General features: G+C 53.3%; 3 protein-coding genes and 2 non-coding genes across 6 annotated transcripts in view; 1 reads left to right on the top strand and 4 right to left on the bottom strand.

The window, feature by feature from the left end:
* Window positions 1-20,149, top strand: part of PLPPR3 (phospholipid phosphatase related 3) — a 44,617-nt gene that overhangs the window by 12,473 nt on the left and 11,995 nt on the right. The window lies entirely within an intron of this gene.
* Window positions 3,232-6,725, bottom strand: PRTN3 (proteinase 3). Its single transcript, XM_069589679.1, has 5 exons — window positions 6,549-6,725; window positions 5,726-5,885; window positions 5,169-5,310; window positions 3,868-4,098; window positions 3,232-3,520 (listed from the first exon to the last, which is right to left on the bottom strand). The coding sequence occupies exons 1-5, from the start codon at window positions 6,613-6,615 to the stop codon at window positions 3,350-3,352; spliced, it is 771 nt and encodes a 256-aa protein (XP_069445780.1). The 5' UTR covers window positions 6,616-6,725; the 3' UTR covers window positions 3,232-3,349.
* On the bottom strand, window positions 4,468-4,539 carry TRNAG-CCC (transfer RNA glycine (anticodon CCC)). The gene has a single exon. It is a non-coding gene; the product is annotated as a tRNA-Gly (tRNA).
* AZU1 (azurocidin 1) lies at window positions 16,294-19,429 on the bottom strand. Its single transcript, XM_069591930.1, has 5 exons — window positions 19,171-19,429; window positions 18,727-18,883; window positions 18,194-18,335; window positions 17,139-17,372; window positions 16,294-16,581 (listed from the first exon to the last, which is right to left on the bottom strand). Exons 1-5 carry the CDS (start codon window positions 19,226-19,228, stop codon window positions 16,432-16,434), a joined length of 741 nt encoding a protein of 246 aa, XP_069448031.1. The 5' UTR covers window positions 19,229-19,429; the 3' UTR covers window positions 16,294-16,431.
* Window positions 17,762-17,868, bottom strand: LOC138441962 (U6 spliceosomal RNA). The gene has a single exon (XR_011257520.1). It is a non-coding gene; the product is annotated as a U6 spliceosomal RNA (small nuclear RNA).

Below are 20,149 nucleotides of genomic sequence, written 5' to 3'. Positions count from 1 at the left end.
CTCCAGGGGATCTTCCTGACTCAGGGATCGAACCTGGGTCTCCTGCACTGCAGGCAAATTCTTTACCACCTGAGCCACTAGGGAAGCCAATATTCCTTACATGTGGTTATGTACAAAGTTAGTTTATCTGACATTCAGAGTTAGCAGGACATCCTGTATTTTTGCTAAATGTGGTCATACATGCATGCATGCTAAGTTGCTCAGTTGTGTCCAACTCTTGGCGACCCCATGGACTGTAGCCTGCCAGGCTCCTCTGTCCATGGGATTCTCCAGGCAAGAATACTGGTCACTCTGGCCCAGAGGAATTGTTTGGGATGCCACGTGCCTCAGTTTCACCAGGGCTCTCTGATAACAGCAATCATGTGCACCCAGCTCTGTCCTAATATTTTGCAGGCATGGCAGGGTCTCCATATCAGCCACCTGCCCAGTGACATGGTTGGGGGACCTGGGCTTTGAATCCAAAATTCACAGCTAGAGGAGGGCTTGCTGACTTCCTCGGCTTTGAATGTCCCTCTGGGAGCCTGGACTTCCAACCTGTCTTTGGTTGCTCCTTCTAACAAGGAACTCACTCCTACCCAGGATTCAGTCAGTCTCTGGGGGCCCTCCGAGGTTCTGGGAAGGAACCCCTCCCAAACCATCCCACCCTTGCCCCTCTGAACTCTGAAACCCCTTCCAGCCGGAGCCAGAGGAGAGAATTCCCTCCTGGGCCTGGAGGCTGGACCATGGATCTCCATCCAAGTTTGAGAGCTTTGGTATGGACCTTGGAAGAGCTCAAGCTGGACAAGGGAGATAGAGTCCCCCAGGGCCAATCCCCAGCCCCATGGTGCCCGTTCTCCTCCCCCCACCCAACTCCCCACCCCAGCTGCTCCAGCTGCAACGGCTGTAGCCAAGGCTGTCGCAAGAAGCAACGTTCTCCTGGCTTGGAGCAAGGCTTGGGGCGGGAACCAACGGATCCATCTGAGGAAGAGGTGGGCGGGGGCACCCAGGGACACCCAGAGCCCAGCTGGGATGGGAGTCCAGTTTGTCCCTGGGTCCCCTCACCCCTGGTGTGTGGCCATAGGCAAGTCAACCTCCATCTCTTCCCTCTTGGCAGGCTCCTCACTTTGTTGAGTTAAAGCTACCATAGAGCACTTGGTAAGCATCTGCTGTATACATAACCCAGTTTCCAGCGGGGGTGGGGAGAATGGAGGAGGCTGTGCCTCAGGTAGGGAGACCAGATTTAAACAAAATTGGATCTTTTGAGGACCACCTGCATGCTACATCCTCACAGGTCACGATGGCTAAATTTTTGGACTCCAGGGGACTTGCCCTCTGTGACGTTAGGCCCCCTCCAAGGCTCAGTTTCCTCATCTGTAAAATGGAAGCCGTAGGTTCCCATCTCTTGAGATTGTCCCACGGCTTAAATGAATGAACTTGTGTGAAGTTCTTAGATAAGAAGGTGCCATCCTTGAGGGTTTGTTAACCATTAATCCTCTCCCAGAGGGTATGGTGCTGATCCTCTTGGGGGTGTTCTGGTTCCCATCAAAGTAGTGATGCCACATGGAGCATCTCACAGGACAATGCTGCTCTGCAGGCTAGGGGATCCTGTGTTGCTGGGGGCCACCCTGCTCTCCCGGCCAGCCCCCTCCCCAGGTCACTTCTCTGCAACATCCTGTTTATAATTCCTGTGGCTCTGTCCTCCCCTGAATGTCAACAGCCTTTTCAGTCTCCAGAAGTCAGCCCCAGATCCCAGGCCCCTGTTCTCTCCTCCCCTCCTTGGAGCTGATCCTTTTTGTGCAGAACTTTCCTGTGACTCATCTAACACACACAAAACACACATACTCATGTGCTGGAGCTCATAGAAAATAGAAAACACCCAAGGCTGTTTTTTCGGGGTCTTTCTATTCCCATCAATGGGCTCAGTCCAACATGCCCTCCGGCAGACCTCATTTGTCCCCAGTGCGGCGGGAGAGGTCCCTCTGGGCTTTTTATAGAAACCACTTCCCTGCCATGGGCCTGTGGGAGCTGCAGGGGGAATTCTCGGCCCTCCCCTGACGTTTATCAGCGGGAGTTTCCCAGAATTCTGGCCTTGCCCCAGGTCTCAGTGCAGGCTCGCTCCTGCCACTGCTGCAAACCAGCCTCAGCTCCTCCACTGGGGTGGTCGGTTGAGTTGTGAAATAGTTAAACAGGCAGCGGGCCTGAGGGGATTCTGGCCCCAGCTTGAATTTGAATGCCTCCACCAGGTGGCAGCAGAGTAAGTCAATAACCAAAGAGCTGCCTTCCAACACTGATGTGTGCCCAGAGCTGGTTGGCTCCTCTTTCTGAGCCTCCGTTGCTGCATTGCCATGGCCACCTGCCCTCTCCATGGCTGGCCTGTGACCCCTACCTCTGCCTTCCTCAGGCTCCTCCTCTAGACCCCAGGTTATCTGGTGGCCGTGTGTGCTCCAGCCCTGCCCCTCCCTGACCTGCTCTCCCTCCCCCACTCAGTTGGCCTTGCTGTTCCCCACATCCCCAAACTACTCCTGACGTAGGGCCCTTGCCTGGCCAGTGCCTTGTCTGCACAACCCTTCTTTTGTTCCTATTCCTGCACTGGGAGTCAGCTCAGGCATTGCCACCTCCTCCAGGAAGCCTTCCTGATAGCCCTCTGCCAGCCTCTGACTTCAGGAGCCCCACAGGCCCTGGGCACCCCAGATTGTGATGGCTTAGTCAAGAGGCCATGTTGATGAAAGGGCTTCCCTGGTGGCTCAGACAGTAAAGAATCTGCCTGCAATGCAGGAGTCCCAGGCTTGAGCCCTGGGTCAGGAAAATCCCCTGGAGAAGGGAATGGCTATGTACTCCAGAATCCCTGCCTGGAGAATTCGGGGGGCAGAGGAGCCTGGCAGACTGCAGTCCATGGACTCACAAAGAGTCGGACCGACTGAGCAACTAACTAATACACATAGAACTGGGCAGGACACCCCCAGCCCCCAGAGCCAAAGTGGGGCTCCCTGGACACTTGGAAATGTGTGGGGCGACTCCATTTTCCAGATGAGGAAACGGAGGCACAGAGAGGGGCAGCCACTTGCCCAGGGTCACACAGGCAGGGTTGTGGGCAGTGGGGAGTGGGATCCATAGTGATCTGGGCCCTCATCTGACCTCCAGGCCTCTATTCTCACCCCCACCTTGAGTTTGGGGTTTCAGGACCCAGACACTGAGGAACCTGACCCACTCTCCCCGACATCGCCCGTGGGAAGGACACACAGGAGCCAGGGAGGTGGTTCAGCTTTTATTGATGGCACAAGTGGGGCTGCCAGCGAGGGGGAGAGGAGGCACAGACACAGAAACAGACCCGCCACCTCTGTCCACAGCGCCTGCAGGGGTTCTGGGGGGCTCAGGGGCTGTCCTTGCCCCTCACGCTGCTCAGCACGGAGTTGATCCAGTCCACATAGAGGGAGACACGAGCAAAGAAATCGGGGTACTGGCCAGTGGCACATCCCCGGATCACGAAGGAGTCCACGCCGTGGAGTACCCCATCACAGATTAAGGGGCCCCCGGAGTCCCCCTGTGGAGGGGCAGGTTGGTCAGTCCCTCAGGCCAGGCCAGCAGCCAGACGAGGCTGCCTCAGTGAAGGGGCCGCGCAGGGGTGAAATGCTCCCCATCTCTCACAGTGAGACGGGGAGATGCGTGTGGCCACAGAGTGGGGGTCGGTCACCCACTCGAGGGGCCCTGGATGGGTGAGCCCACACACCCACAAAGGCCACATCACCCCTTACGACGGGTGTGCCCGCCTTCCAGATGGGGAGGTGGAGGTGCAGCTCAGGAAGGAAAAGGCAGGGCTGGGTCCCCACCGCCCACCCTCCCTCCCGGGGCGGTTCCTGCGGTCCCTGTGCCAAAGCCACCGGTACGTACGAAGCAGATGCCAGCGCTGCGTCGGGGCACGTAGGTGCACACGTTCTGTGGCCGGCACAGGAAGGTGACCACGGTGACATTGAGCTCCTGTAGGACCTGGGGCAGTGGCTCGAGGGTGCCCAGGCGGCCCCAGCCCATGGCCAGGCACTGGGTGCCATGGGGCAGTGGCTGGGCCTGCTGTGGGAGCTGAGCCACCGCTACATGGGTGTTGAGGGTGGCTGGCTGGTCCAGCTATGGCAGAGGGTGGGGGTTCGGGGGGCAGTGAGCTCCCACCTCCAGACCTGCATCCACCCACAGACCATTATCACAAAGTGCCTCCTGCCAGCTTGCGCACATGCTGTTCCCTCTGTCTGGCTCAAGGGTCACCTCCTCCAGGAAGGCTGTCCTGATCACATCCTCCAAACTCACAGGGCTCAGTTTAACCTTCCTTGAGGCCATGAGCCACCCATTTGTAGCACTGGTCACTGTGGTGTTCATTCACATACAAAGCACTTATTGAGTACCAACTGTATGCTTTATTTTTTTTAACTATTTATTTGACTGTGTTGGGTCTTCTTAGTTGTGGCATGCAAACTCTTTGTTGGAGCATATGGGATCTAGTTCCCTGACCAGGGATCGAACCCAGGCCCCCTGCATTGGGAGCACAGAGTCTTGCCACTGGACCACCAGGGAAGTCACCCAACTGTATGCTTGATCCTGGCTAAGACCTAGGGACACTACGTCTCTGCTCTGGGAGCTGATCTTTGGGCCAGGAAAGGCTGAGAAGAGGAGGGCAGGTGGCACAGTCAAGGGAAATAGAGCCTCATCCTGAACAGTGAGTGGGGGGGCATCACTCAGGTGACACAGGGACAGACTAGGGTAGGCCTCCCTGAGGAGGGGAGGATGGTGCCAAAGCTGTGGGTGTCCAGTCGCTTCAGTCATGCCGACTCTTTGCGACCCCATGGACTGTAGCCTGCCAGGCTTCTCCATCCATGGGATTCTCCAGGCAAGAATACTGGAGTGGGTTGCCATGCCCTCCTCCAGGAGATCTTCCCGACCCAGGGATTGAACCCTCATTTCTTGCATCTCCTGCATTGCAGGTGGATGATTCTTTATCCACTGAGCCATCTGGGAAGCCAAAGGTGAGGCTATCTGGGAACAGTGCAGGGAGTGGGGAGGGGACACAGCCAGGCAAAGTCCACGAGGCGGGTGGGGATGGGATGGGGGGTCCCGCATACTCCGAAGTTGGTGCCTGGCTCGGCCTCCCGCCCGCAGCGGGAGGCGCTGGAGGGTGGAGCACAGCGCCGGCACCGCCCACCTACCTGCAGCAGGAGCACGTCATTCAGCTTCTCCTGCGGGTCGTAGTTGTTCTCAAACAGGCGACTGATGCCGAGCCTCTGCTGGGTGGGCTCGGGGGTCTGCAGGCGGTGGGCCCCCAGCACCACGCTCACGCGCTGTGGGTTCCTGAGGATCGGGGCGATCGTGCTAAGCCTACCCGTGCTCCCCACTCCCGTCCTGAGGCCAGGGTGCAGCCCCTCGGGAACTCCCCACCGCTGCCCCCAGGAGACCCGCCACCCGATCTGCATCTTGCCCCCGAGGGTTGGGCCCCTGGCTTGAACTCATCCTCCTGGGGGAGCAGGGGGCCGCGTCGGGCGGGGCGGGGAGCGGGCAGGGCAGGTGCCCCCCTAGTCTGGGATGAAAGGGTTGGGCAGGTGGACGGATGGAAGGATGAGGCCAGGAGAAGCGCAGGCAGGGCCGCACCCCCGACTCGGACCCTCTGGCAGGCCCGCCCTCCGCCCCCCGGACCCCGCACCCCGCACCCCGGAGCAGGTCCGCCCTCCCCCTCGGACCCCGGCCCGTCACGCGCTGGCACACTCACAAGTTGTTCAGGCAGTGAGCGGCGGTCAGTACGAAGCTCGGGTGCACCAGGGTCCCCCCGCAGAAGTGGCTGCCGGAAGCCAGCTGCAGCGACGCCATGTAGGGGCGCGAGTGGGGCTGGGCTTCCCTCCCGCCCACGATCTCCGCGGCCCGGGCTGCTCCTGGGGACGCGGGGGTCAGGGGCAGTCGCCTCTTCTGATGCCCCCGCCCCACCTCCAGGGAGCCCAGACTTGGGACAGGCGAGGAGGCAGAGTCGCTGCCTGGCCTGGAATCCCATGGAGCCTGCGTTCCCCCATCTGCAAACTAGGGGTCCCATGGCAGCACCGACTGGGTCTGCTGGGGGAAAGGGACCCGGCCTGGGACTGTTAGTGCTGGGTGGAGAGCTCCGAGGTCATCATCATTACTCCTAGAGGCTCTGGAAGGCCCGGTGCCCAGCTGTGGGGCCCAGGAGATGGACAAGCTGAGGCATGAGTCAGCCTCCTTGGGGTTAGGGTGGAGGCCCCTCACCCAGGCCTCCTATGACACCTGCCTCATGCATCCGGTCACAGGTTCATTGGTGTGCCCTCACACACGTATTAAGCGCTTTCTGTGTGCCAAGCACTGTATGGGGGTTCCAGTTACACTGTGTCCCCAGGACACCTGCCTGGGTGGGAGGTACTAGGTTTTGCCCACTTCACAGATGGGGAAACAGACCCATTCCTCTCCTTTCCTCCTACCCTCCCCTTGAGGCTCCCATCCTGAGCCTGATCCTGCCTCACTCTCCCCATCTGGGCCGTGAGGGTGTGGGACAGGTGGACAGTTCGGCGGACATGGGCCCCACTCACCACCCAGCAGCACGGCCAGCAGCACTGGGGCCAGGGAGGGGCTAGGCGATCTGCAGCTTCCGGGCATGGTTCAGCGGTGCCCCTGCCCACCCACCCACCCCCTCTTATACTCACATTCAGCAGGCCGTTGGGGTTGCCCCACGCCTGGGTTGGGTGTCCCCACTTCCTCCTTCCAACTCCAGGGCCTCAGGAAGCTTGGGATTTAAAGCTGCACCCCAGGAAGGCTGCAGGAGCTTCAAGCTCAGGCTCAGGGTCCCTCCCCACCCCCAAGAGGTGTGGGAAGCTGGCTAGCACCCACTTCCTGCTGAGGTCCTCTGGGCCAGGGGGCAGTGTGTCCACAGCCCTCCAGCCTTCCACACTTCCAAGGGGACATTGCCCCCCTCCCCTTAGCCCCAGCAAGGTGGGATGTGGCTGGTGTGCGCAGGGCTTAGGGTGAAGCCCCCTCTGTGGGACACAAAAGGAAATGAGGGAGGGTCTCAGCACCCTTCACCTTCTCACACCCACAGGGTCATCTCTCTGCCCTGGCTTTGTCTGGGGGATTCACGCTTCATTCCATAGCAGAGTTCTGGCCTGGGGTAGTCTTCCCCCAGGGACACCTGTAGTCATCATGACTGGGGTGGGGGCACCTGGCATGGAGTGCCTGAGACCAGAGATGCTGCTCCGTATCGGGGGTGGGAGGGTGGGGGAGACTTGGGTGCCCAGGAGACATTTATTTATTTGTGTTTTTATTTATAACTCGCTCAAACCTACAGAAGCATAGGTAGAAGAGCTCATGAAATTGGGGGGCAAAAACACACTTTTCAGGCTTTTATGGTGAAACCATTTTGCACTTACAGAAACCTGCAAAATTCCCAGACTTGCTGCCACGCATCCCTGGGGCCCTGGTCCTGCACAAATGTTGTCTCTTCCATAGGTCTCCTGGATGTCACAATCGCCATCCCTGGTTCAGGAGCCCCCCTGTGTCTCCTCGGCTCTGGGACAGCTGCTCAGCCTTCCCTGTCCCCCCTATTGTGTACCGATGGGCATTTGGAGCTTGTGTGGGGCCCCCACATGGAGTTGGGGTCTGCGTCCTGGGTAGGGGTCCCATGGTCTCCAGGTCCCTCCTGCCAAGTCACACTTACCCCTTTGGAAAGATCTAGTGTCTGGGAGGCTCATCTGAGGCAGAAACAGCCTGTTCTGCCTTTTGCCCACTGAGGACCCCTGCATCGGCCACCCCATCTCTGCCGACGTATTTTTATTTTTTAAATTTTATTGAGTATGATTGATTTACAACATTTAACACGTTGTGTTAATTTCTTCTGTACAGCAAAGTGACTCAGTTACACATATATGTGCTGCTGCTGCTGCTAAGTCGCTTCAGTCGTGTCTGACTCTGTGACGCCATAGATGGCAGCCCACCAGACTCCCCGTCCCTGGGATTCTCCAGGCAAGAACACTGGAGTGGGTTGCCATTTCCTTCTCCAATGCATGAAAGTAAAAAGTGAAAGTGAAGTCGCTTAGTCCTGTCCAACTCTTAGCAGCCCCATGGACTGCAGCCTACCAGGCTCCTCTGTCCATGGGTTTTCCAGGCAAGAATACTGGAGTGGGGCGCCATTGCCTTCTCCTATACATATATGTATATATATGTTGTCCATCATAGTTTATCATAGGATATTGAATATAATTCCCTGTGCTCTACAGGAAGATCTTGTTGTTTATGCATCCTACATATACTAGTTTGCATCTGCTAATCCCAGGCTCCCAGTACAGCCTTTCCCCACCCTCCTATCCCCTTGGCAATCACAAGTCTGTTCTCTATGTCTGTGAGTCTGTGTCTGTTTTGTAGATATGTTCATTTGTGTCATATTTTAGATTCCACATACAAGTGATATCATCTGGTACTTGTCTTTCTCTTTCTGACTTACTCCGTTTAGTCTGAAAATCTCTAGGTCCATCCATGTTGCTGCAGATGGCATCATTCCACTCCTTTTTATGGCTGAGTAGTATTCCACTGTGTGCGTGTGCCACAGCTTTATTCTGCTCTCAGTGGATGTTTAGCTTGCTTCCATGTCTTGCAAATGGGACTGCTGTGAACATAGGCCCGCAGATATCTTTTTGAATTCTAGTTTTGTCTGGGTGTGTGCCCAGGAGTGGGATTGCAGGATCATATGGTAGCTCTAATTTTAGCTTCTCAAGGAACCTCCATCCTGTTCTCCATAGTGACTGTTCCAGTTTACATTCCCACCAAGAGTGTAGGAGGGTTCCCTTTTCTCTACACTCTCTCCAGCATTTGTTCTTTGTAGACTTAAACAAAAAAAATTATTTGGCTGCATCAGGTCTTAGTGGCATCTTGTGGTATCTTTCCTTGCTGCACACAGACTCTCTAGTTGTGGCGCGGGGCCTCAGTAGTTGCAGTGTGTGGCATTAATTGCTCCAAGGCATGTGGGATCTTAGTTCCCTGACCAGGGATTGAACCCATGTCCTTTGGATTGCAAGGCAAATTCTTAACCACTGGATCACCAGGGCAGACCCATTTGTAGACTTTTTAAAAATTAATTATTTTGGCTGCACCGAGTCCTTGTTGCTGTGCACAGGCTTTTCTCTAGTTGAGACAAGAGGGGGCTACTCTAGTTGTGGTGCACAGACTTGTTTGCAGTGGCTTCTCTTGTTGTGGAACATGGGGTCGAGGCATCTGGGCTCAGTAGTTGTGGAGCAGGGCTCCGTTGTCCCTCAGCAGTGGATCAGGGATTGAACCTGTGAGCCCTGCATTGGCAGGCAGATTATTTTTTTTTTTGAGACATTTTATTTTTTAAATGTCTACATAAACTGCTTTAGTATGGATGAACCATGAATTTTTTTCCCCTGAACTTTAAACTTTTTGTTTTGTATCCGGGTATAGCAGTACTCTTGCCTGGAAAATCCCATGGACGGAGGAGCCTGGTGGGCTGCAGTCCATGGGGTCGCTAAGAGTTGGACACGACTGAGCATCTTCACTTTCACTTTTCACTTTCATGCATTGGAGAAGGACACGGCAACCCACTCCAGTGTTCTTGCCTGGAGAATCCCAGGGATGGGGGAGCCTGGTGGGCTGCCATCTGTGGGGTCACACAGAGTCGGACACAACTGAAGTGACTTAGCAGCAGCAGCAGCATAGCTGATAAACAATGTTGTAGTAGTTTCAGGTGAACAGCTAAAGGACTCAGTCATACATATACATGTATCCATTTTCCTCCAAACCCTCCTCCCATCCAGGCTGGCACATAACATTCAGTGAAGTTCCATGTGCTATACAATAAGTCCTTGTTGGTTTTCCATTTTGAATACAGTGGTGTGTACATGACCTTCCTAAACTCCCTAACTATCCTCCCCCTGCCCTCACAACCATAATTTCCTTTTCTAAGTCTGTGAGTCTTTTTATGTTTTGTAAGTAAGTTCGTTTGTATCTTTGCTTTGTAGATTCCACATGTAAGGACTGTTATACAGTGTTTCTCCTTCTATGTCGGACTTCACTTCACTCAGTATGGCACTCTTTCGGTTCAGGATGTTGCTGTGGATGGCATTATTTCATTCGGTCAAATGGCTGGGTGACATTCTAGTATATATATTATGTATATCTACGTATGTTATATATATGTACACACACCACCGTTTCTTTATCCATTCCTCTGTTGTTGGACATTTCAGTTGCTTCTGTGTCTTGGCTATTTTAAACAGTGCTTCTATGAACATAGGGGTGCATGTATCCTTTCAGATGTTTTTCTCCAGATGTTTGCCCAGGAGTAGGATTTCAGGGTCATATGGTAGCTCTGTTTTTCATTTTTAAGGAACCTCCATACTGTTCTCCATGGTGGTCGTACCAATTTACATTCCTGCCAACAGTGTAGGTATGTACACTGCACATACATTGTACCTTTTCTCTGTACCCTCTCCAGCATTTGCTATGAATTCAAAAAAACATTTATTTATTTATTTGGCTGCACCAGGTCTTACTTGCAGCATGTGGAATCATTAGTTGCGGCATGTGGGGTCTAGTTCCCTGATCAGGGATTGAACCCAGGCACCCTGAGTCAGGAACATGGAGTCTTAGCCATTGGACTACCAGGGCAGTCTCTGTGGTTTTTAGATGCTGGCCATTCTGACTCGTGTTTTGATTTGCATTTCTCTAATAACTAGCAGTGTTGAACATCTTTTTACCTGCCTGTTGGCCATCTTTATATCCTCTTTGGAGAAATGTCTATTCAGGTCCTCTGCCCATTTTTTGTGTGGGCTGTTTGTTTTGATGCTGTTAAGCATCATAAACTGCTTATAAATTTTGGAGGCTAATCCCTTATCAGTCACACTTTTGCAAATATTTTATCCCAATCTGTGGGTTGTCTTTTCATTTTGCTTTTTGTTTCCTTTGCTATGTAAAAACTTTTGAGTTTAAGTAGGTCCCATCTGTTTTTATTTCCATTTTTCCAGGAGATGGATCAAAAAAGATGCTGCGGTGATTTATGTCAGAGGATTTTCTGCCTATGTTTTCCTCTAGGAGTTTTATAGTATCTGGTCTCACATTTAGGTCTTTAATCCATTTTGAGCTTATTTTTGGGTATAGAATTAAAGAATGATTTGACTTCCTTTTTGCATGTGGCTGTCCAGTTTTCCCAGGAACATCTGTTGAAGAGACTGTCTTTTCAGCATAGACAGTATAGTCTTGACTGTTTTGCCATAGATTAATTGGCCACAGGTGCATGAGTTTATTCCTGAGTTTTCTCTCCTGTTCTCTCCTGATCTATGTTTCTACTGTTGTGGCAGTACCGTACTGTTTTGATGACTGTAGCTTTGTAGTATAGTCTGAAGTCAGGGAGCCTGACTCCTCCAGCTCTGTTTCTCTTTTTCAAAATTGACTTGGCAGGCAGATTCATAACTACTGGACCACCAGACAACTCCCTTGAAGACTTTAATGGTGGCCATTCTGACTGATGTGAGGTGATACCTCATTGTAGTTTTGATTTGCATTTCTCTATGAATTAGCAATGTGGAGCAGCTTTCTCTGTGCCTGTTGGCCAATTTGTATTGCTGACACATTTTTAATTCATTCATCAGCCCAGTCGCTTGGTAAAGGTCCCTAGGTCCTCCTGCAGGGTGTCTGCCACAGCTCTGGGTGTGGCTCTGGCATGTCCCCACAGAACCCCGGGGCTGCTGTGCTGTCTGCTTTCAGAACAGGATTTTCTCTTTCAACAAGAGCATCTTTGCAGACTAGCTCCTTCTGGTCCAGCAGGCCGGCTGCTCAGTGCCTTGGTTCCCCCACCTGTATAGTGAGGTGGGCTCTCACAGCAAGTATACTAGAGTGGTTTGACATTCCCTCCTCCGGTTGTCAGAACTCTCCACTATGACCCCTCAGTCTTGGGGTGGCCCTACACTGCATGGCTCATAGCTTCATTGAGTTATGCTTATGCTTTCGGACTGTGGTCCTGGAGCAGACTCTTGAGAGTCTCTTAGACTGCAAGATCAAACCAGTCAATCCTAAAGGAAGTCAGCCCTGAATATTCATTGGAATGATTGATGCTGATGCTGAAACTCCAATACTTTGGTCACCTGATGTGATGAACCAACTCATTGGGAAACCAACTTTTCCTGATGCAGGGAAAGATTGAGGGCAGGAGGAGAAGAGGGCAACAGAGAATGAGATGGTTGAATATCATCACCAATTCAGTGGACATGAACTTGGGCATACTCTGGGAGATGGTGTGGGACAGGGAAGCCTGGTGTGCTGCAGTCCACAGGGTTGCAAAGAGTCGGACACAACTTGGTAACTGAACAGTAGTGGGGTGATGGTAGTCATAGTCCCTCCCCAGGGCTGACAGTGGGAGGGGGGATAACTGAGAGCATTGGAAGGTGCTGGGCACACGGTGAGCAGAGGTGCCAGCCGTGTCACTGTCACCCTGTCATGCCAGGCTCCGTAGTCCCTCACCTGGGTTCACATTCTGCTGTGCTTTGTGAATCTGGGCTGGGCATACCACTTCTCTGAGCCTCAGCTTCCCCATCTGTTGGTGATGGGGGTGATGAGAACATCCCCATGTCAGGGGTTGATTCACTGGATACAGAAGAAAGCTCCATGAACTGTCAGCTGATGAAATAGGACACACACACGGATCATCACTCAGTCCTGAAAAGGAGAGAAACCTGCTACCACGTGGACAGTCCCTGAGGACATGAGGACGCTCAGTGAGAGGAGCAGACACAGAAGGACACACAGGGTGTGATTCCACTGATGGCAAACGTCCAGAGCAGGCCGATCCACACACACACAGAGTGGGTTCTGGGAGAAGAAGGGTGACTGCTGATGGTGAAGGGGCTTCTTTTAGGGTGATGGAATATTCTGGAATTAGAGGTGGTGGTTGCACAATCCCGTGACTGTACTAAATGCCGCTGAATTGTTAAGTGGGTGAGTTGTATGTATGGTGTGTGAAGTACATTTCAATAAATCTTTAACCAAAGAGAGAAAAAGAAACACATACACACATAACTTTGCTAGAGAATGGCCCAGGAGGTCCTGGCAGGGAGCTCTCACCCTCCAAGGAGCCTCTCAGAGTCAGGGGGCATTCATGGCATCAGTCACAACAGGAGGATGGCCTGGGGTCCGCCTCTCTGCTCCAGGCCTGGGATGGGGGCCGGCAGGTGAGCGCTGGACTGGGGGGCTTCCTGAAGACAGAGGCTGGTCTGGAAGATGGGACAGTGTGGGCCTGGGTGGGGAGCTGGGGGCACTGAGGGCTGTAACTTGGAGGGAACTCTCTGGGGCCTCTGGGGTCGGGCCCACCGGTGGAGAGGAAGCAGGGCTGGAAGCTGCGGCTTTGTCCCCTTCCTACTCCAGCTGTGGCTGGCGCAACAGACAACGGTCTTGCTGGGAATTGGAGCTGGGAGGGGGCCGAGCAGACCTGAGCGACACACCCGGGATCCAGGGAGGGTGAGCGAGAGAGGCTCATCCTCAGAGTTTCTGCTCCTTTTTTTTCTTCTCTCTTTAAGAAAGGAAAACACTCCATCCTCAAGGGTGTCAGTGTCTGGGGCTCCAAACTGGGACCGTCTGCTCTGGGACCCCAACCCCCAGGGCCTCAGTTTCCCCATCTGAACAGTGAACAGGTGGGGGCCCTGGACTTTCCTGGGCTCCTGAGACACACGTTTCTCTCTGGGCTTCAGTTTCCGCCTCTGTAAAGAGGACCCATTATGAACCCCCAATACACCTCCTGGTAAAATCATCGTACTAAATATCAATGTTCAAGTAGAACTTGTACATGAATGTCCATAGCAACCTGCTTCACAACAGCCAGGGTGGAACCAACCTAGATGACCATCCACAGATGATGGTTACACGTCACAGGAGCATCACTCAGCCCTGAGAAGAGAAGCCCTGACACACGCTACCACATGGTTAGACCCTGAAAACACGATGCTCAGTGAGAGAAGCAGGCAGGACACACAGGGTGTGATTCCACTGATGGGAAATGTCCAGAACAGGCAGATCCACAGACACAGAGAGTGGGTTCCTGGTTGCCATGGGGTGGGGGAGGAGATGGGGGGGTGATGCGGATGGGAGTGGGCTTCTATTGGGGTGATGGAATGTCCTAGAATTAGATAGTGAGGTTTGGATGGTGAGGGCTGCACAGCCTAGTGAAATACACTAGTTATATTTTGAATTGTACACTTAAAAAAAAGTGAATGTTATATTCTGTGAATTTCATCAATAACTTATGAAAAACAAATAAACTCAATGAATATTCAGGGTTGGTTTTCTTTAGGATTGACCGGTATGATCTCCTTGCAGTCTAAGGGACTCTCAAGAGTCTTCTCCAGCACCACAGTTTGGAGGCATCAATTCTTTGGCGCTCATCCTTCTTTATGGTCCAGCTCTCACATCCATACATGACTACTGGAAAAACCATAGCTTTCACTATACGAGCTTTTGTCAGCAAAATGGTGTCTCTGCTTTTTAATACACTGTCTAGGCTTGTCATAGCTTTTCTTCCAAGAAGCAAGTGTCTTTTAGTTTCATGGCTGCAGTCACCATCCACAGTGATTTTGGAGCCCAAGGAAATAAAATCTGTCTCTGCTTCTACTCTTGCCCCTTCTATTTGCCATGAAGTGATGGGACCCGACGTCATGATCTTAGTTTTTCTAATATCGATTCATTATTCCCCAGGTATTTTTATAACGGTTCATGTTTTGTTTGCTTTTGACTGTGCTGGGTCTTTGTCGCCACGTGCAGGCTTTCTCTAGTTTGTGGCGAGTGGGGGCTACTCTTTGTTGCACTTCTTAGTCTTCTCGTTGTGGTGGCTTCTCTTGTTGTGGAGCATAGGCTCTAGGTGCTTGGGCTTTAGTATTTGCAGTACTGGGGCTTAGTTGACCCTCAGCATGTGGGATCTTCCCAGACCTGGGATCAAACCTGTGTCCCCTACATTGGCAGGCAGTTCCTTAACCACTGGACCATCAGGGAAGTTCCTAAGTATATTTTTTAAATGCATGTATAATATGTAATTGGTACTAATATATAATGTAAGATTTTACTTTAAAATATATTTATTTATTTATTTATTTATTTGGCTGTGCCAGGTTTTAGCTGTAGCATGTGGGATCTAGCTCCCTGACCAGGGATTGAACACAGGCCTCCTACATTGTGAGCATGGAGTCTTAGCTACTGGACCCTCAGGGAAGTCTGTGATTTACAATCTTATTTTAGTTTAATAAATTATATGTATCAAGTTTTACATATCATTTATACAGTTATATTTACTATGTTTTATAGGTTCTTTATACAAGTATATTTATGTTTTATACATCATTATATAATTGTACGTATTGTTTAATGCTTATACTTTCATTTCTTTCATATCGGGCTCCTTATCTTTCTGTGACTTGAGTGGCAGTCTAAAGCTGGTTTCTCTTGTGTTTCTTTTTTTTTTTATCCCTCCCCTCTCTTGTGTTTCTTGACTTCGCTATACAATATACAGCCGGCCCTCAGTGGTCACACGTTACACACCCACGACTTAACCCACCGCAAATCAAAAATATTTGGAAAAACATTTACCAGAAAGTTCTAAAAAGTAAACCTTGAGTTTGCTGTAGGCAGGCAGCTATTTGCACAGCATTGACATTGTATTATATGAAGTGCACAGAGGATGTATGTAGGTCACTTGCAAAGATGACACCATTTGATATAAGGGACTTGAACATCCAGGGATTTGAGGGTCCTGGAGCCAAGCCCCTGCAGACACCAAGCAGTAGTAGCAGTGAGCTGTTAGTCGCTCAGCCCTGTTCCACTCTGTGCAACCACAAGGATTGTAGCCCACCAGGCTCCTCCTTCTATGGGATTCTCCAGAGAAGAATACTGGAGTGGGTTGCCATTCCCGTCTCCAGGGATCTTCCCCACTCAGGGATCAAACCCACATCTCCTGCCTTGCAGGCAGATTCTTCACCATCTAAGCCACCAGGAAAGCCCCAGGGGTGACTGTATTCTCCACCAACATGACACACGGTTCATGGGGGGCTATAATCTCACAGGTGTGGGTTCAGAGCCCAGCTCTGGCTGTGTGGCCTTAGGGGAGTCACCCAATCTCTGTGAGCCTCGGTGTTGCTTCTGTGGAGTGGAGGTCACCAGAGCCCCTGGTTCCGAGGACCAGGATCAGATTCTCCCCAGTGGAGACCCCTGGGGTGGATGCCACTCTTGTGGGCAGAGGTCTTGGCCCTGGGCCCCCAGCCCCCGCCCGCCCCCAAAGAGCAGAGTCAGGCGCCGTGGGCAGAAAGAGGACAGATCGTTTATTAGAGTCACAACCGCGGGGGCCCGGGGTGGGGCCTCGGGATGGACAGGCAGAGTGCAGGTGGGGGCTGAGCTCTGGCTGCGCAGCGCCCCCTGCAGGCTGGGCAGGGTCCGTCAGGCCGGCTGGTTTATAACTGAGTCAATCCAGTTCCTGAAGAGGGCCACACGCGCGAAGAAGTCGGTTCCCCTACCGCAGGGCCCCCGAGACCAGGAGGCCACGCCATGTGCCAGGCCGTTGCAGATGAGAGGGGTGCCGCCGTCCCCCTGCAGGGGCAGCAGGAGGGTCAGGGCACCCCAAGCCCAGCCCTCCACTCCGCTCCTGCCCGGAACACCACCCCTGCCACCCACAGAAGCTGCTCATGACCCTGGCCCTTTCTGCATGCTGTTCCTCTGCCTGTGCTTTTCCCTACGTTTGCTCGCAGCTCGGGTCTCAAATGCCACCCCACCTCCGCAACTTCCTAAGGCCCCAGGCTGGACCGGCCTGGTGCACGCCCCTGTCTTTTTTTTTTTTTCACATCCCTGTCTTAATAGCTGATGCCCAAGCCCTTCAACCACAAGCTATGGGAGCTCCTGGCTCCAAAAGGGCAGTCCCTCCTGTTCCTTCTTGTGTCTCCAGTCCCCAGCATAGGGCTTGGCAGGCAGAGTTGAATAAATACTGTTTCTCAGGCTCCAATATTTGAAACATCCAGTTCTAATTGAATACTTAATCCCAGGGTGAGTTCTGAACTTGCTTTCTCTCCCCCCAAGAGGAGCTCACGACCTCTCAAGACCCCTCCTCCCCCACCACGCCGAGCCCACACCAGATAACACCCAGTGGGTACCTGGCAGATGCCACCCCGTCGGGTGAGGACACCAGTGCACACGTTGTTGGGGCGACACTGGTTTGCAGGTGTCACGGTAACATTGAGGACCCTTGGAACTCGGGAGAGACGCCCCCTATGCCGTTGGGCGCCCCAGCCTGCAACCTGGCACCTGGTGCCGGCTTCCACCGTGGCGTTCTGCTCTGGCAGTGGTACCAGTGCCACGCCGCTGTTGAGGTTGGCCTGACGGTCCAGCTGGTGAGGGAAATTGGGTCAGGAGAGGGCATAACTGGGGCCCAGCTGGGGGCCAGAGAGGCAGCAACATGAGTTCTGATCTGGAAAGCAGTTTGGGTTCAAACCCAGTTTAGGCAGTAACCTGCTGTGAAATGAGTGAGTGAGTGAAGTTGCTCAGTTGTGTCCGACTCTTTGCGACCCCACGGACGGTAGCCCACTAGGCTCCTCCATCCTGGCCAGATGACTTTACCTTTTGGGCCTCTGGTTCCTCCAGAGAAGGAATCAATTGTCCTTACTGCAAACGTAGTTGAGAGACCATGAAGGTGAAGAGCTTGCCCAGGAAATGCAGATAAAACAAAGCACCACCCTCCACCCTCGGTCAGAATTGGTAGGAAAAAAATTTTTTTTTCCTAAATACGGAACACTTCACGAATTTGCATGTCATCCTTGCGCAGGGGCCATGCTAGTCTTCTCTGTATAGTTCCAATTTTAGTACATGTGCTGCCAAAGTGAGCACTGGCAGAAAAATTCTAAAAACCATAATATGCAGTGTCAGTAAAGATGTGGAGAAACAGGCAGTTTTAAATTTTGCTAGTGGGAGAGTAAGTTGGCCCAGCTGTTGTGGCTGCTCTGGGAAAACTTTCACAAAGAAATATGCACAAAAACTCATTGTGATTCTGTCATAACAAAAAAGTCTGGAAACAACTTCAGTGTCCAGGATCCAGAGGCTGGCTAAGTGGATTGTGCACTTGGCTGTACGATTTACACACTAGGCTCTGTGCACATGGCTTGTCCGCCCTTAGCCCCTCAGGCCGACACCAGCTCCCCACTCATTTCCCCACCTGCAGCAGCAGCACGTCGTTCAGTTTCTGCTGGGGGTCATAGCCATTCTCGCTGACGCTCCTGATGAAGAAAGTCTGCCGGGCCCGCTCCCGACGCCTCAGGTCATAGGCACCCAGCACCACGGTGGCAATCCCAGTGTTCCTAAGAGCGGCAGGGGCAGATACCAGGCTGGGCTTCCTCAGAAGCCCCTAGCCTTCTACACCGACTAGGCGGCACTTACACGGGGGCAGGCTTGCAAATAAAGTAGGGAGTTACCAGCCTGCTGGCTTGCGGCCCGGGAGCCAGAGGAAGGACATCAGTGATGGTCAGGCCTCTGTCCATCCTCCTTCTGTTGCTGCATCTTGCTCTGTTTCCAGGGCCCCATTTCCCTCTCTAAGCCCCTAAACCCTTCCTAAGACCAGCCCCCCTTGCCAAGCCCCTCCCCTCCTCACCTTCCAGAGGCACACCCACTCCCCCACTCCCCCGCCACCCCTGTCCCCCGAGCTCTCTCCCTCTCCCAGACCCCCTGCCCACTCCATGGCCCCCGGCTCACCGGCTCTGGAAGCAGCTGGCTGCTGTCAGGACAAACCTGGGGTGGATCAGAGCACCCCCACAGAAGTGCCTCCCTTGGTTCTGGATGGAAGCCAGGAACGGGAGCTCCTGGGGCCGGGCCTTCCTGCCGCCCACTATGTCCACCAGAGGGGCCGAGCCTGGGGGGAGAGGAGTGTGTGTTGCAGCCCCCCAGTCTCAGCTCCATACCCAGGGAGACCCCAGCCTCCCACACCCCTGTTCCCTAAAAGGACAGGTCCCCACCCTCCCAAGGCTGGTCGGGGCCAGCTTGCCTGTGTGGCCTGGGCCCGGTTTCTTCACTGTTCCTCCCTGAGCCTTGTGTCTGGGAAGCTGGGGTTGGCACCCATCAGTCCCTCTCCCCCAGGCCTGTCCCCTACAGTTGAACCTCTGCACAGATGTGGACGCCTGGCATGGGGTGAGCACTCACCAGCCCTGGAGGTTGCTAGCAGGCTGGCCAGCACGGCCAGGAGTCTGAGTGCTGTCATGACGGGGCTGCTGAGGGTGGCTGGGGACAGGGCGCCCTTATACCCTGGGGCCTCAACCGTTAGCGCACACCCACCCAGGCCCAGCCCCTCCTGGCGGGAGCAGAGGAAGTTGCCCAAAACCTCCCCAGCTGGCCGCTCCTAGAACCTGCCTGCACCCTCCAAGTGCCAGCCTGCACCCTCTGTCTTCCCCTCTGGATACTGGGCCACCCCTCGGTGTGGGTCAGGCCACCACACAGCCGCCACCCGTGGCTCTGCCCAGCTTCCTAGCCTGAGCACCGGGGCCCACCACTGTCCACCTGGTCTGGGATTGAGTCCTGCTGGCTTTGTGTGTGTGTGTTCTTTACTGCTTTTTATTTTCTTATTTATTTGGCTGTGCCGGATCTTAGTTGGGGCATGTGGGATCTTTCAATTGCAGCATGTGGGATCTAGTGCTCCTACCAGGGACTGGACCTGGGACCCCTGCATCGGGGGAGCGTGGAATCTTTGCTGCTGGACCACCAGGAAAGTCCTTGTTTTTTTTCTAAACAGTTTTACTGAGATATAATTCAAGTACCACACAATTCACTGAATTAAAGCGTGCAGTTTCATGGTGTTCAGTATCTTCACAAAGTTATGCAGCCATCACCCCAATTTTAGAACATTCCATCACCCCAAAAGAAAAAAATAGCTATCGGAAGTCACACCCCGTCTCCCAACTCCTGATAACCATGAACCCACTCTCTGTGCCTGTGGATGTGCCTGTTCTTGACGTTTCCCATCAGTGGAATCACACACACTCTGTGGCCTTTTGTGGCCAGCTTTTTACCTACAGGATTTTTATCTGTAGGTATGTGGCTGGGTCCCTCACCTGCCCTTAGTCTGCGCATCTATATAGTGGGCAGGTGCATGGAGCCCCCAGAGCCTTGAGATTCTGGAGACATT

Source organism: Ovis canadensis, chromosome 5 (genome assembly GCF_042477335.2).
Source record: "Ovis canadensis isolate MfBH-ARS-UI-01 breed Bighorn chromosome 5, ARS-UI_OviCan_v2, whole genome shotgun sequence".
NCBI classification, from domain to species: domain Eukaryota; kingdom Metazoa; phylum Chordata; class Mammalia; order Artiodactyla; family Bovidae; genus Ovis; species Ovis canadensis.
This window is presented reverse-complemented; position numbering and strand designations above follow the sequence as displayed.